The sequence below is a fragment of the Eucalyptus grandis genome, chromosome 6, assembly GCF_016545825.1.
Source record: "Eucalyptus grandis isolate ANBG69807.140 chromosome 6, ASM1654582v1, whole genome shotgun sequence".
Lineage (NCBI taxonomy): Eukaryota > Viridiplantae > Streptophyta > Magnoliopsida > Myrtales > Myrtaceae > Eucalyptus > Eucalyptus grandis.
The window spans coordinates 53882067-53898812 of NC_052617.1; the positions used below are offsets into that span (position 1 = coordinate 53882067).

General features: G+C 38.7%; 2 protein-coding genes across 2 annotated transcripts; both read right to left on the bottom strand.

Moving 5' to 3' along the window:
* Positions 1-5169: 5169 nt before the first annotated feature.
* Positions 5170-7781, bottom strand: LOC108960657 (probable LRR receptor-like serine/threonine-protein kinase At1g53430). Its single transcript, XM_039314448.1, has 10 exons — positions 7555-7781; positions 7393-7464; positions 7063-7128; positions 6882-6947; positions 6629-6688; positions 6490-6528; positions 6353-6399; positions 5889-6268; positions 5501-5699; positions 5170-5417 (listed from the first exon to the last, which is right to left on the bottom strand). Exons 1-10 carry the CDS (start codon positions 7653-7655, stop codon positions 5293-5295), a joined length of 1155 nt encoding a protein of 384 aa, XP_039170382.1. The 5' UTR covers positions 7656-7781; the 3' UTR covers positions 5170-5292.
* Positions 7753-10869, bottom strand: LOC104452298 (probable LRR receptor-like serine/threonine-protein kinase At1g53430). The gene is made up of 9 exons (XM_039314449.1): positions 10473-10869; positions 9252-9426; positions 9082-9153; positions 8698-8766; positions 8535-8603; positions 8384-8455; positions 8075-8146; positions 7923-7986; positions 7753-7821 (listed from the first exon to the last, which is right to left on the bottom strand). The coding sequence occupies exons 1-8, from the start codon at positions 10579-10581 to the stop codon at positions 7956-7958; spliced, it is 669 nt and encodes a 222-aa protein (XP_039170383.1). The 5' UTR covers positions 10582-10869; the 3' UTR covers positions 7753-7821; positions 7923-7955.
* Positions 10870-16746: the final 5877 nt, after the last annotated feature.

Genomic DNA, 16746 nt, shown 5'->3' on the forward strand with positions numbered 1-16746 from the left:
AACCAAGATGCCTTGGTCAAGTTCTTTGCACAAATATTTGGCTGAACAATTAGCTGACCAAACCTTGACAAATGATAAATGTGTTATATAAGTACAAATTTGGGATTTTTTATTTCACAAGAAAAATTTTAAGATAAATATGTCACGATGGGTATAATTTAAGGTTTTTGATATAACAAAAAGAGTTCAAGATAAATGTATCTTAGTGGGCATAATTTGACATTTTGAATATAGGTGTGTTGCAAAACCATATTAATCCATATAAATTTAGATTTTAATGTTTCAAACCCATTTTGACTTATTTTTAATAAAATGTTAAGTGACCCATATTCAACCTGGGCTCATTAAAACTGAGTTAATAAATGGATTTTTGACCCATATTGGCATGCTAAATATCAAAGACGATTTTGTCACGTCCCCTGGAGCACTAGCACGATATTTAAAGGGGCACAAAGTTGTGCGTATTTGTCACGTGAGAATCGTATTCCTCTTTTTGAAAGTCCAAGAGACGTTCATAGGTCGAAAATTAAGATGCCCCGGTCAAGTTCTTTGTAGAAGTATTTGAATTAAGAAAAGGCAAAATGGATGAAACTCAAATATTTGAATTAAGTGAAAAATAATAGTAAAATTCAATCGGATTGGATACTACCGTTTGACAACGATATGAAATAGGGAAAAGTACCAAAAAAGTCTTAAACCTATTGCATTGGTATCAATTCAGTCCTAAATTTTTCAATTTGACCAATTCAGTCCATCCGGCCAATTTTGGCCGGCCGGCGCTGACGTGGACGTCGGCCGGTGGTTGGACGTTGACGTGGCAATTTTTATGATTTTTTCGAATTTTTTATTATTTTTTATTAATTTTTTTTTTTCATTTTTTCTTTTCTTTTTCCTTTTCTTTTATGCTTTCTTCTTCATGGTTGCCCGGCCGAGCCTCACCGGAGGCTCGCCGACCACCGGGCGAGGGCTGCGAAGCCCTCGCTTGCCCCCGGCGAGGGTCGTGGTCCTCGCCCAGCCTCTCCCAGAGCCGCCGGCGAGGCGGCTTCGCCTGGATCTGGGCGAGGCCATGGCAGCCATCGCCGGGCGGAGGCGAGGTTGCGACCCTCGCTCGGCCTCACCTAGGGCCGCGAGCAAGGCCAGCCTCGAAAGAAGGAGAGGAGGGTGTTGGGCGGCGGGCTAGGGTTTCGAAGGCGAAGATCGGGTGGAGGAGCGGCATGAGTCGCGGGAGGTGGGGGACCGGGGCCTCGAATTGGGATTTCGTGGAGGTGAGGGAGGCGGTGACGAGGTTGAGAAGCTCACGGGGTCAATAGCGGAGGAGGTGCTAAGGACTCAGCGGCAAGGCCGGGCGAGGCCGGCGAGGTCGCGACCCTCGCCTCCGCCCTAGCGATGGCCGCCATGGCCTCGCCAGCCGCGGGTGAGGCTGGCCTCGCCTAGATCCAGGCGAAGCCACCTCACCGACGGCTCTAGCAGAGGTCAGGCGAGGGCCGCAACCCTTGCCAGCGGCAAGCGAGGGCCGCGACCCTCGCCAACGGCAGGTGAGGGCTTCGCGGCCCTCCCCCAGTGGCCGACAAGCCTCATCGGAGACTCATCGGCAACCACGAAGAAGAAAGCAGAAAAGAAAAGGAAAAAGAAAATAAAAAATGAAGAAAATTAATAAAAAAATTCGAAAAAATCATAAAAATTGCCACATCAGCGTCCGGTCACTGGCTGGCGTCCACGTCAGCACCGGTCTGCTAAAATTAGCCGGATGGACTGAATTGGTACCAATATTAAAAGATTTAGAACTGAATTGGTCCAATTGAAAAGTTTAGAACTGAATTGGTCCAATTGAAAAGTTTAGAACTGAATTGGTACCAATGCAATAGGTTTATGACTTTTTTTGTACTTTTCTCCTATGAAATACGAGGTGCAAAACCCGTCCGACAATGCCAGGGCCCATTACCCAATCACCTGTTATGGATTTAGGCGGATCGAGAACCAAATTTAACCCAACTCCATGGATCGAAAGCGACCCGACCCGACCTGATCACGGAAGCAGTCCATCCTCTGAAACGAAACTGAGACAAGCCTAACGGATCAAAAGGCTCCTCCTTGTCGGCTGCTTTCCGCTTCAATTTAAGTTCACTATCACGCCGGGGTTCGACTTGAATCCATCTCGTATCAAGCTTGAATTCGGCTCAATCTCAGCTCGAAAAGGAAGGACAGCCTGCGGATTCATGGATTCTTTCGACGCCAAAAGGTCAATGAAGGCGCCCTCTGCTAAACGCGGTAAAAAATGCTCATGTTTTTTTGGGAAAAATCCGAATTTCGGGGTCTCCGTTTAGTGTGATGTCAGTCAAACCTTCGCTCAATCTCGATGGCATGAGCTCGTGCTATCTGGATTTGATGTGAATGTTCGGCAGTTTTTGGTGTGGGTTTGGACAAGTTCATTTTGGGTTGTGCTTGTGCAATTCGATTGATTTCGATAAATGCATTGTTATAGATGGGGGGCCACGATTTCGGCGGATGCCAGAAGAGGAAGTCTACGCAAGTTAATGTTTGGGAACGCCTGCCTTTTGATTTTTGGCGGTTTTAATTATCTAAAAAGTCCTAAACTTTTTAATTTTGCTAATTTAGTCATAAACATTTTTATTTCTTGTTAATTTAGTCTATTTAATCAATTTTGGCCGGAAATCACTGATGTGAATAATAGCAATATCGGGCCAATTCCAAAAAAAGCACGAATTTTAGGTGTTGTTCTAAATCGGCCCAAACTTTATTTTGTCTAAAAAAAAGCACGAACTTTAGGGGTTGTCCCAAATCTGGCCCAAACTTTATTATGTCTAAAAAAAAGCACGGACTTTAGGTATTGTCCCAAATCTAGCCCAAAATTTATTTGAGACAAAATAAAGTAATTCTATTACAAATAAGCTTACAAGATGCACATGCTTTTAATATCTCGCTTTAAGGCAATGTAATCTTCTACTTTCAACCTAGCTTCTGACATTGCAAACAATTTGCCAACTGTTAATTGATCTAATGACCCTAGCTATGTGCTTCTTCCCCTGGAATTGAAGCTGCTGAATTATTTTTCCCATGAGAATCATTTGTAAAGTTCACCTCATTGGAAGGCAAACTTAAATTTAACACTTCCTCTAAACACTAGAATGCAGCATCGTTTTGCTATGTTGGATATTATTGCTGACGTGGAAATACCATGTCGAATGATTATCGAATGAGGGTTAACGGATGGCCAGATTTGGGACATAAGTGAAAATTTGTGCCTTTTTTTAGACAAAATAAATTTTGGGCCAGATTTGGGACAATACTTAAAGTTCGTGCTTTTTTTTTTAGACAAAATAAAGTTCGGGCCAGATTTGGGATAACACCTAAAGTTCGTGTTTTTTTTAGACAAAATAAAGTTCGGACCAGATTTGGGACATCATCTAAAGTTCGTACTTTTTTATGGAATTAGCCCAGCAATATCATGTAGAACCACTGATGCTAAAGTGGATAATTTTTAATAATATTTTATTATTTTTGGTTAATATCCTGAAAAACCATAAATTGGTACTTTTACTACAAATTTACCGCAAACTAATTTTTTTACCATAAAAAACCCCAAACCGGTACATATTTAACAAATTTACCCCAAACTAGTATACTTGTAACAAATTTACCCTCAGTTAGTTTCCGTTAAATTTTATTGTCAAATTATAGAGTTGAATGCTATGTGATAGTTGGCTAGTGTACCGATTTGGGATTTTACTCTCCGTTTGTCACAATTATATAATTTTTGTGATTTTTTGTGGTATTAATCCAATTTAACGAAAGATATATTTGTCACAAATGTATCAGTTTGGAGTTGTTGGCGGTCATATAAATTAGTTTGGGGTAAATTTGTTACAAAGTATACCAATTTATTTTTTTATGGTTAGTTTGGGTAAATTTGTCACGGGTATACTTTTGGGGTTTTTAGGGTATTAACCCAATTATTTTTTGAATTATTATTATTCTTCTATTATTTTCCTTCTTTTTTTCTTTTTTTTCCTTTCATTTCTTTTTTGCTTTCTTCTTCTCCTTTTGCTGACGACCAACCACTAGCCAAAGGCAACGGCCAACCGACTGGCCTTGCTCGCCATAGGCAAGGCTCGGCCGGGCAAAGACGAGCCCTTGTGAGGGTCGCCCTCACCCAACGAGCCTCGTTTGTGGCAGGTGAGGGCGGCTAGCCATCGCCTATGGCCAACCATCGACAATAAGAAAAGAAGAATGCAAAAAAGAAAAGAAAGGAAAAAATCAGCAAAAAAAATAATAAATAGCCTTTGGTCCTCACTTTGGAAGATGATGCATTCTGAGACTTGCCTTTGGGCGTCAAGCCCGTGCTGAGCGTTGAGTTGAGACTTAACGTCAGAAGAAATAGCCTGAAGTAATTGTTGCTTTTAAAAGTACAAAATAATAAAGTTATGAAATATCAATTTCGGATATAAATATTAAATACTTTAAGTTTTGAAAAAAAAAGAGTAAATGAAAGCGAACATTGAGGGTTTGACAGTTCAATTCGTCTCCTATCAAGCTTGAAGTCGATTCAAATCTCAGCTCGGAAAGGAAGGACAGCTTGCGGATTCATGGATTCTTTCGACGCCAAAAGCTCAACGAAGGCGGCCTCTGCTAAACCCGGTAAAAAATGCTTGGTTTTATTGAGAAAAATCCGAGTTTCGGGTCTCCATTTACCGTGATGTCGGTTAAAACCTCGCTCGCTCTCACTGGCTGGCATGAGCTCGTGTTATCCGAGTCGCGTTGTGGTTTGATGCGGATGTTTGGCGGTTTTTTGTGTGGGACTGAACAAGTTCATTTTGGGCTGTGCTTGTGCGATTTGAATGATTTCGATGAATGCATTGTAACACGTGGGGTGGACCTCGATTCGAGCGGATTCCAGAAAAGGAAGTCTTTGCAGCTTTGATTTGCCTTAAAGTGAAATGGTCAGTTTGGAGATTTAGTCCATGTAATTCGGAGGAAAAAATGAAGGTGTATATCAAGATTGTGATTAAAATAACTGAAGGAAAAGCACAGTTCTACGACAACAAACTGAGTGATTCACCTATATGGTCTCATAGACATGCAAACCTAGTTAAAAATAAAATTACCAACTTTTGTGGTGTCGCAATTTACTCATAAGAATTTCACAAAGAGTTTGAAGAAAATAGATGAGTACAATCTTGAATTAGGCATCATACTTGTGCAATGAATCAAAGAGTGACATATTCACATTTGAGCAGACATGTTGATATGATAATCTCACTTGGATCTTTTAACTTATTTGTTGCCAAAGAATCCTGTTAGCCAAAGGATTAATAATATCAATATGAGGAGAACCACTGAAGCCACTGCGATTCCTGTGATTGCTCCAGCTGATAGTCCAGCACTTCCAACATCAAAGTCTACAAATAGATTTATACGTGAACACTTCAATGACCGCATGAGGAAAAATTGATAGAGATTAGTACATTCAACATTGACTTACTCGATGTCACTGCAATGGCGGAAATAAGTGGTCCATAGACACCTCTATCAGGAATGGCCGTGGTTCCCTTCCCTGACCAATATAGATGAATCTCCAAAGTACCGCCATTCACGTAAATGTTATCAAAATCTCTGTATATGCCCTTCCCAACACCCCCCGCTTCCTCTACAATATTAAAATCCTTCAACACTTGATTGCCCTGCAAGAATTCACAAGAACTTCATTAAGAAAAGATCGTGCCATTGTCGGATTGTTGTGTGCGGCAGCCCTGTCGCCCACCAAGTCATAATAACAATTTCCCAAGTTAAGTGCCTCTACAAAAGACGATAACTCAGCAAAACAGATGAACTTAAAATGATGATCTGGTGCCAAACTTCATTTCACTAACCTGTATCGATACATCGAATATACGTCTCCCTAGGCTGCTAAATGTTTCGTCGTCAGAATATTGAATTTCAGCAAAATGGAGCCGCACTTTGTAACTTCCTTTCATCATGCAAAGGCCATAGTATCTGATCGACCCAGGGGAAAGGCGAGCCGTTTGGTAAAATTCCGAGCCGTTCACATTCATAAAAAATGGGTTATTCGCTGTGTAACTAGCGTCGGATTTTCCCATATAAAGCCCGGTGCTGCTGTAAGCCCACTTTTCTGAAGAACCAAAAGAAGAGGAGGAGAAAATTGATGGACCGTTCGGACTAGTGTCCTCTACATATTGATTCCCCTCAAAAGTCATTTTGGTTCCTCCACAATTGATAAACAAGGAATGGTCTGCATGTGTCGTTGGATGATTTTCCATAAGGCATGAGACAAAAGTAGCTCGATAATTTATGCTCAACAACAATTCAAACTCACATTGGGCTTTCCCGCTGCAGGGAAGATCCTTCTCCATGCACCAGAGCCTAATGGGATAAACCAGAAAAATTGTCGGTAAGATAATTTTCACGAACAATTGTCAACAATTGGCATAGCTCTTAGTCAAAGAGACTTACGAGTTGTTTCCTTTAGATGAATAACTGGAAACCAAATTACTGGAAAGCGACAGAATGCGTTAGACAATTACTCTAGAAATGTGGGGACGAGACAAAACTGTAAAATTTCTGCCTTAAGAGAGAACGAGCTTTTACTCACACTTGTGATTGCTGACAACTGATAAGAGAAGAACTGTTGAAATTGTTGTAAGATAAGTCACTGTAGTTAATACATCGACCTAGTTATTGCATGTACTCACCCCCGTAAATAATAATAGTACAACATCGAAGAGTGATATATCAGATGTTAACCCACGAGTCTCATACTAAGAATATGAGTTGAATCCTGCAATCTATGACGATCATATGGAAAACCAAGAACAAAGAACAGCATGTTTTCATAGGAGACTAACAGATAATGCTTGCTGCTTGTTACCCAACTGGGCACTGCTCCAGTAAGGCAGTTGTTTGTTAGGAACCTACATTCACAAATAAAAGTTGTGCAACACTTGTCCAAAGAATTGTTCGGAGTCTGACTATATGAGGTGTATAAGATACTAATGAGGAAGGAAAGTCAAGAAAATCTGTAATTACATGTAATCCAGAGCAGCCTCCATTGTGTCGGGAACTTGACCAGTCAATCTATTGATGCTCAGGTCTCTACCCAAGGATGAAAAGAGGGAGACAAATTAGATAGTTTTCTCGAGAAAACTTGCAAAAGTTCATGTCATTTGATGTTTCAATTCGACGCCTTTCTTATTTATGAAACTAATCTGTTCTTGAAAAATGCAAAAATTTGCTATGACAAGTCTGAAATCTATCGGTGCTTAATAATTGGCCCACTGGACTATGTGAAGGAAAGAAGATATAGCACATGAACGTATTGGGATCAAATGAAATATCCACCTCGTTATAGCAACTTACAATGTTTTTAAACTTGTCCAATACCCAATGTAATCTGGAATTGAGCCAATAAGCAAGCAATTTCTCAAAATCCTAAGATGTGAAAAACGATAGCTAATGGTGATCAGCTATAATAAAAAGAGACAAAATAAACAAATCAAATATTCATTATATTGAGCTCACAAAGTCTTCATCATGTCCATGCCCTTCAAATTAGGAAAATTCGAGCTCGGACCTTTCAAATCAGATATTCTCCTGGACACATATAAAAACCACTCCATCATATAACATTAACATCCATTCTACCTTTTCATGATAAAACACAAGCTTACAAGATCATAAGAGATAGAGAACAATTGCACAAGATCAAATGCTCACAACTCCATCAAGTTTTTCAACAAAGATATACTTGAAGGAATAGGTCCCTCCATAGATGTGCCTTGTATATCCCTAAAAAAATTAATGTTGTATATAAGAACAACTTTTGAGTATCTCACAAATCATGTAAATAAATATTTTTTGCCCTAATTGAGAAGGATTGGGATACGCACAATCTTGTAATTTTGGTCCAATTCCCAATAAAATCAGGTATCTTTCCTGATAATGTGCTTCCATCTATACAACTGCAAGTGGTCTATAAATCAAAATCCCTCAAAAGAAATTCAGCATGTTGAGAAATAAAAAGTATTATGAAGCCACTTACAAAGTTTCTAAGTTCTTCAAATTGCCAAAGGATTCAGGTATTGTGCCCACGAAATTATTAGCAGACACCCGGCTATACAAAAGAAAAAGAATCTAAGAATTAGGAAAGCTAAAGAATCAAGTATCAATGTACAAATGTACATACCATAAAATAAATTGTGTTCCAATTTAAGTAGAAAGACTAGAGTCAGATTATTCATTTGATAATCTTGCAATCAATAGAGCTCCCAAAAATGAAGAGAGGACTTCTGAAATGCGTTATCTAGGCAAAAGGCAAAAGTGTGCTAACTAATATACTCAATTTACTTACAGTTTCCTTAAGCGGCTCAAGTTGCCAATGTTTGGCTCAAGAGTGTCTTCAAGCAAGTTGTCCTCTAGGATACTGGCATAGGCATAAGATTATCACCTTAAGGTCTAACAAATTCTCAATACAAAGGTATATAATTTTTGGCAAGTCTTACAGCTCCTTCAGCATGCTTATGTTGCCAATTTCCTTGGGAATACTACTTATGCGATTTCCAAGTGCTGATCTAAAGTACCAAATCGAAAATAAAATTATGCTTCTTTAAAAACTCATAATTAAAGTGTTATAATGATATCTAATGTATGATAAGATTAACTTACAAAATGGTAAGTGGTATCTGAGTAAGAGTCGTGGGGAGAGATCCACTAATGTAATTACGAGTGAAGTCTCTGCTTGCAAAGAATACTCAATTTAGAACCTTTGCAATTCTGAAGCAATAGTTTACTAAACTTCAAACAAATAAGTTGATTTAAATTTCCATGATTGCTACATTTCTCAAACAGATACACGCTTGAGAAAATTGATAACCAATTGCTTAAGAAAAATCAATCAAGAATTATGGAAAATATTGTCAATAATAGGATAAGGCAAAACAAAAGTAGTCTTCACCCAACTCATAGCATGCATTTCCATGACTTCCTCACGGAAATAAAGAACCATAGCCCAGCAGGTGGGAAGATCCCACGTAGTTGAGTCTAACTTACATTTCTCTTAGGTAAGTAAGGTTGCCAAATTCATCAGGAAAAATCCCTGTCAAATTAAGTCCCTTCAACTTGCTGAGAAACGGAGAAAAATAGGTAAATTGCAATTGATGCCTATGAAAGAAGGATATCGAGAGAGAGAGGGAAAAAAAAAGTGTTGGGTTCATGCATACATTCTCGTGACATGGCAAACTGTGCCGTTAACGAAGGAACAATCGCAAGTCACAGTGCTTGTCATTCCTAAAGGCAAGGTCGTCACGTTTAGACCTATACCATCACTGCATGATGTTTTGGTTACATTCCAATATTTGTTTTGCATTTTCATGGCAATTGTTTTTAGTGTATCAACTGCAAGCACAAACCAGATGTTGAAAATTAGTTACTCGTGTCCATTGCTGGAGAAATAAATGAGACTTAGAAATAGCGCTAAGTAGTTCTAAATTCCTTATAGATTCCATATAGTACATGGAACTTACCTGTCGGTATAGATTCATTATTCTTCAGAACTTGTAACCTATCTTGTCACGGGTTTCAAAGTCGGTTCCAAGGTCTAATAGGTTCACTTTTTTTGTCTCATTTTTAGTTAAGCAAAACAAAAGTAAACACAACAACAAAAATGAAAGCTTATCATCTCCATTAACAATAGTTCACAAAAGATGAATATATACAATAAACTAAATAATAAAATATTCAAAACACGTAACATAAAACCTAAATTATAGAACTTTAATCCTCAATCATCCATGAAAAATTATTCCAAAATCTAGCCACTTGAAACCAAAAGAAGCAACAATAATAGTTAATCACTTAATAATAGTTTTACCAATGATGGTTAAATTACTATAACGAAACTAAAATAATTATTAGAAAGCCTCATCACATATATTCATTCCACTTCAATTTGTAAACTCTATTTATCGATGATAATCTCCTCATTAAGAAAATCCATATAAAAAAAGAAATTAAATAAAATATTCATTCCTTATTTATATAAAAGAAACTACAATATATAAAAATATAAACATCACTTTGCCTTCCTGTTCGGGAGAAATTTTTTGTATTTTACTTTAGGTTCTCGGTTTGGCTTGGTTCCTATGGGAACCAAGAACTAAACTGAAGCTAGCAGTTTCTATGAAATTGGAACCAAAAACCAAACCAGTTCTCCCTAGATACTGGAATCGGATAGGTTTTCATCAGTGCAGTTCTCCGATTTCTAGGTATATCATGTAACCATGCTCACCCCTGCTTAAAAGTTCAATTTGCAGATCTCAACAGGAAAGAGCTTGAGAGAGATTCAGGATTAGAGTTCGGAAATTAATTATCCCAAAAACAGAGGGCCACAGAGAACTTCTTTTAGCTGCCATTAAAGAAAGGTTCTAGTCATTCTCGCGTACCTTCATCTTGCGGCAAGAGTCGAGCATCACACTCGAAGACCGCATAGCAAATCACGACAAGAACGACACAGACAGCCACTCTGTAAATTGAACCCAGAGGCACCACCATCGTTAACGCGCACAACACCGACCCAAACTCCGACCTCGATCTCGAAAGAACCGTTTGCGAGTGCAAAACGACGCAGGAATGCTGCGGCGACCACGACCAAAACAGCGCGAAGAGACACCTGACGGAAAGGAGTGTTTTTTTTTAGAGGACGTGAGATGAGGCTTTCGAGCGCTTTGTGTATGTCCGAGAGAGAGCAAGAACTGAAGATTTATCGACAAAAAGGATTTAACAGTTTCCTCGACATCATTATCAGTAAGAGTTTGTCTTCCGCTGGCTCTTCCACGTTCAAAATGCTCATCTTCATTTAAAAAGTTGTCCTGCAATATCTCAGTTTTAAATTGCGACTGGCTGTTTCCGATTCTTTATTGCAATCAATGATAATAGTCGTCAAACGTGTTCGAGACGTTTATCGAAGAACTAGAAAAAGTAAACTCATAATTCTCAAAATATAATTCCTTTTCTGCATTATATACTATTGGCCTCAAAATGTTTTTCATTGAATACAAAAACCGTACTTGAGATACCCCTAACCTCTATTTAAGAGTGGTTCGAGTTATTTTACTTTGATATCGAATTAATAATCAGAGTTCGACGATATAATGGGCTGTGTTGGGCTACTGATCGCATCAGAAAAATTATTTACTTAATTATTCTTTTAACTCTGTATTTAAAATTTAGTGAAATTTTAGTATGTACATGCAATGCAAAGCATCAAATTATTTAGGAACTAATTAGAGTCAACACCACTGTGGAGTCGACCGTTCCTTTTGGTTCGAACTTGCACCCTGGGTGGGTCGGAGATCGCAAGTTGGACTGCATTCAGTGAGTGGACCACGGGGCCCATTGCGTCGGATAGAATTTTGTGAATATTGATCCATGCAATGGACAATCATTATTAGGTGAAATGATTCATTTTTCCATCTAATTATATTTCTTAAATCAGTTAGGTTTAGGTTCAATTTATGACGATGACTGCAACTGTTGGTATAATTTTTTTAATTAGTGATATCGGGGTAGGTGCTTTCTTTTTTCTTTTTCTTTTCTGTTGACTCTGTAACAATTCTCGGTTTAATGATTGAGTGTTGTTACGAAAAGAAATGAACTCAAACTTTCAATTAAGATAAGATTGGTGGCACACTGTATATTTTATAGGTAAGATACTCTCTCTGTGGCTCATAAAAGGGGTAGATCTTCAAATGATTACCAGCGATGAATTTGGTAATGGGAAGGCATGGAAAGTTTTAGACTTTTCTTCTAGGATGTAGGAAGGTTTAGACATGATTTAAGGGGTAAGGAGATCATCTATTCACCTTGTCTTTTAATATGTGGTCCTCACTTTGGAAGATAATGCATATGGAGACTTGCCTTTCGGCGTCAAGCCCATGCTGAACGTCAAGTGGAGACTGATTGTTAGAAGACTAGCCTGAAGCGATTGAATTCTTTAATTGTTTTTTTTTTTTAAGAAGAAAGAAAGTAAATGGAGGTTAACATAGAAGTTCTTTTTTTATTTGAATGAGAAAAATATATGTTGATAGCAAATAAAGCACAGCAGTGAACAATGTAAGTGGGATATGTTTTATGGGATCATAATCACATCCCAACCTAGGGACGCCTTTCTAAATGTCATGAGATCTTGTAGCTTGTGTTGAACGTCGAGTGGAGACTAAACGTTAGAAGAATGAATAGCCTGAAGCAATTAAATTCTTTAATTTTTTTATAAAAGAAGAAAGAAAGCAAATTGAAGTTAACATACCATAACGAACAATGTAAATGGGACATGTTTTATGGGATCATAATCACATCCCAACCTAGGGACGCCTTTTTAAATGTCATGAGATCTTGTAGTACAACCACCTCTTTTTTACATCATGCCTTTTGCATGGGGACGAAGCCCAACAAGCATCAAGTGACGTTTCGTAGATGTCTTTAAAATTTCTCAAATTGGGACAACGCTAAAGAAGCATCCCTCGAGTTTTCTGTACAAGCCATTAAGACGGTTTCTAGGAGTTCCTTAGTCGGGAATCCAGGACGCCCTTGATCGAATGTCCCTCTAGCTTCTTCTTTTTTGTACGAGTAACTAATAGCCCATCAAATGAGTATGTCGAATTGGGTCAAAAATGGTCAAATCCAAATTGACCCATTTTGCATGCAATGTAGATTTAGCGATACATACCCGATTCAACTCAAGCTCCATTTTTAGTAATTTTACTTCTTAAATTATTGCTTGTGAAGAATAGTCAGCTCTATGGACCCACTTGTCAAGTTAGTGAGGAAGCGTGGATTGGGTCGCGGGCTAGGAATTCATGTAGCCCATCACCAATGTGGAGAAACAAAAAAAAAAAAAGCATCTCCATGTACGGGGTTGGGATAACGTTATGAGACGATTTTGTCGCGTCTCCCCATGATGTTAACAAGGGCGACAAAGTTTTGCGTGTTTGTCCCGTGAGGATTCTATTTCAAAGTCCGGGACGTTTTCCAGACGTTCCTAGGTGGAAAACCTAAAGATGCCCTGGTCAGAAAAGTCAAAATGTACGAAACTCAAATATTTGAATTAAGCAAAAAAATAACCTTAAAATTCAATTGGATTGGACACTACTACTAGCGTTTACGAGGTGTGAAGCCCGTCCGACAATGTCGGGGCCCATAACTAGCGATCAAAGGGTATGGATTTGGGCTGATCGAGAACCCAAATTTGACCCGATTCAACTGGCCGAAACGACCTAACCCGATCAGCGAAAAGCCAGTCCGTCTTCCAGAACGAGACCGAGACGAAGGCCGAAGGGATCAAAAAAGGATCCTCCTTTATCAGCTGCTTCCCGCTTCAATTCAAGCTCGCGATCACGCCGGGGTTCGACACTTCCAATCCGTCTCGTATTGAGCTTGGGGTCGATTCAAATCTTAGCTCGGCCCCGCGAATTCATAAATTATTTCGACACCAAAAAAATGCTTGTGCTTTTTCGGGAAAATTCCGAGCTTTGGGGTCTCCGTTTACTGTAGTATCGGTCGAAATCTTGCTCGCTCTCGCTGGCTGGCATGAACTCTTGTTATTTGAACCGCATTGTGGTTTGACGCAAATGTCCGGCGGTTTTTGGTGTGAGACTGAACAAGTTCATTTTGGGTTGTGCTCGTGTGAATCGAATGATTTCAATGAATGCATTGTAACAGACGGGATGGAGCGCAATTTGGGCGGATTCCAGAAAAGGAAGTCTATGCAAGACCAGCCTTTTGATTTTTGGCGTATAGTGTATGGTATGTTCCTTTGCTGGATCTTGAGTTCCGGCTTTTGGTTCTCTGACTGCGTATTGATATCAAAGCTGGTGGTGAATATGTAATCTGTCAATATTTTTTTGGTGCATCTTGGATTATTGTCTGAATAATAAATGAAAATGTTCGTCTTGAATTGGGTAAGCGAAAATTTTATTGACAAAATGTTTCTGATTCATTTTCTCTTATTACTTCCTTCAACTGTACCATTTTTAATGGTAAACCATGACTTTTTTTTCCAGACATAGTTTGATCAATTTTTCCCTTTTTATATGCACCACCTCTTCTTTTTGTCTTATCCCATTTAGTAAAAGACCTCACACTCTCTGTATGCATTTGCTAGTAAAGCTTTCACTTTATTACTTTTAGGGACGGCAAACTAATTGCTAGTAAAACTCGCAGAAGGGAAGACTAGTTTTCTTTGGTTGTTTGATTATGTTTCATAGACTCTGCAGAGGGCGTTGATACTGGAGGTACTGCTGCTGGCGGTGTTGTTGAAGCAGCACTTTACCCAATTGACATCATCAAAACTAGACTTTCAGACAAGATTGAATCCTTGTGTGCTCAAACAATCCTTTTGTTTGCCTGTCCTCCAAATGTCACACTGCACAAACTTCGAGTGTAAATTGGTAGTTGGGTGGCCGTTGCAACGAATAATGTTGTTTAGTTCTCATTGCCGCAACTCTAGTGACTGGTAATGAATTTTCTTTTGATGAATATTGGGCTGTCTGCTAGCTTTGCTGCCACCAACCAAGCAGCGTATTTTATCTGGAATACTGCTTTTATTTCCCTTCAGCTCCCTATTTTACTGTTGTATGACCATACATTTAAGCTATGGCAGCTTCAGACATATACAATTCATTTTGTTTCGTTACAGCTGTGTGCTTCGAGTTTCTTAACTCTTGAAGCCTTTTTATGTCAATAATCTCAACAGAAACAGCGAGGATTTGAGCTGAAACCTTTTGAACTGATGGGAAGTTATAATTAGAGATAACCTCTTTGATTGAAAAAAATATATGCTTCCTCCTTTTTAAAGCCATTGATGCACGAAGATTGTGACTCATCTTGTTTTGGAGCATATATAAGCTAATTTTGTACACCATTACCCCATTGCGTAATAATGTAAAGAATCTGGATTTGCAAAATGTAACCATTCAATTACTTAAATGTTCGACATTTGGCAAATTGTAGGTGTTTTAGCCGGTACGGTTGTTTGGAAAATGTGGGCGGAATTGCAATTTTTTACTTTATCTTATATCGTTGCACATCTTCTTTCACTTTCCTTCTTGAATTGGTCATTACTTTACCGTATTAGCTTAACTTTGGTTCTTTGCATTATATTGATTGGCTGTAAATGACTCTGATGTTAAAGCAGCTCATGGTGGTGGAAAAATCGTATTGAAGGGCATGTACTCTGGCCTGGCTGGAAATCTTGCTGGTGTTTTACCGTAAGTATTCATAGTCGTAATAGTGGCTCAGTATATTCTTGGAGGAGCAAAGAGCAAATAGCTAGATTAGCTTTCCACAAAACTTGTTATGTGATTCTATCTCCTCTATCTTCTCATCATTTGGCTATGTAAGTAATCGATGATGAAAGCAACATTTTCCTTATCAAATTGAATTGACAGGCAATTCTGACCTTTCGAAGCTGCATATCAAAGGAAGGAACAATCCTATAATAGAAGCTAAGGGGGAAAAGGGCCAGTATATCCACACTAAGAATCAGTAAAATTAAATCACTGAGATGAAGTCGATGGTTCTCTGTATAGTCAAATGTTGGAAAAGTTATGTCAAAAAGTGCAATGCTATCCTTCTAGAACTGCAGATAAATATTAGTTGCTAACCTGAAGGTACCCCTTTAGGAGCATGGCTTTTTTGTACTCGAAATCCCCCTAATTAGCGTTTCTGAGTTGCACTTATTACTGATTAAGTATGGCATTTATTAGGGCAAGCAGATGGAGGGAAAATTTTAGTTTTTCATTAACTTTCGCTCTTTGCCCCTCAATTTTCCTCTCCTCCCCAGTTTCCAAACAACACATTAGGCTTGACAATAAAGGACTATGAAGAAAGTAGCCCACCCCACTAGTGGATTGAGGCTTATTATGTTATCGCTGTAGTAAGTTATTCTCTTGCATATTAGTGATTCGCCAATATGGTCATGTCTCATAGACGTGCAATCCTAGTTAAAAGAAAAAAGGCCAACTTTTGTGGTGTCACAATTTATTCATAAGAATTCCACAAAAAGTACAAAGAAAGCAAATAAATGCAGTTTTGAAATAGGCATCATATTTGTGCGGTGAATTGACAAGTGACAGATTCACGTGTAAGCAAACATGACAGTATGACAATCTCAACTTGATCTCAACTTCTCTACCGCCTAAAAATCCCATTAGCTAAAGGACTAGTAATATCAATCCAAGGAGAACAACCGAGCTTCCTGTAAAATGTGAAAATGAGGAATTCTGAGTCCTCAATGAGTCAATGATAAAGATGAGTTAAAGGTTACGTGAAGTCATGCTGGTGAGAGTTTTTAAGAGGTCGACCACTATTAGTGTACTTTTGATGGAGGCACACCATAGATAATGCCGGAAATCAAGAGACCTATACTTCCCAAACCATGAGCTTAGCAACTAGACATTCCTAAAACTTAGTTCGAGGTCTTAGGTTCTTTTGTCATATTCCAAATCTAGTCATAACCAAAAAGGAAACAGAACAATCTCCTGTGGAAGTTGGATTTTTCATGGAAGAAATTGAGAATGCGCTTTTTAAGAAATGGGCGAATTTTTGTTGACCATACTGTACCGAAAAATTCAAAGTACAAATTTCATACCATTGAGATTTGAGAGTCACCCAGATGAAGCCAGACCTTGTGCATAAAGGCCCGCACATGCTCAATTCTCA

What these genes read in the sequence shown, in the direction of transcription:
- LOC108960657 (XM_039314448.1), bottom strand. Translation starts at nt 7,655, where the DNA reads ATGATGGAGTGGTTTTTATATGTGTCCAGGAGAATATCTGATTTGAAA. An exon ending in TCATCTAAAGGAAACAACTC is followed by an intron (nt 6,400 to 6,489) that starts GTAAGTCTCTTT and finishes TTATCCCATTAG; the next exon opens with GCTCTGGTGCATGGAGAAGG. An exon ending in TATTCGATGTATCGATACAG is followed by an intron (nt 5,700 to 5,888) that starts GTTAGTGAAATG and finishes GAATTCTTGCAG; the next exon opens with GGCAATCAAGTGTTGAAGGA.
- LOC104452298 (XM_039314449.1), bottom strand. Translation starts at nt 10,581, where the DNA reads ATGGTGGTGCCTCTGGGTTCAATTTACAGAGTGGCTGTCTGTGTCGTT. An exon ending in CTTACTTACCTAAGAGAAAT is followed by an intron (nt 8,767 to 9,081) that starts GTAAGTTAGACT and finishes CTTTGCAAGCAG; the next exon opens with AGACTTCACTCGTAATTACA. An exon ending in TTGAAGAACTTAGAAACTTT is followed by an intron (nt 7,987 to 8,074) that starts GTAAGTGGCTTC and finishes GCAGTTGTATAG; the next exon opens with ATGGAAGCACATTATCAGGA.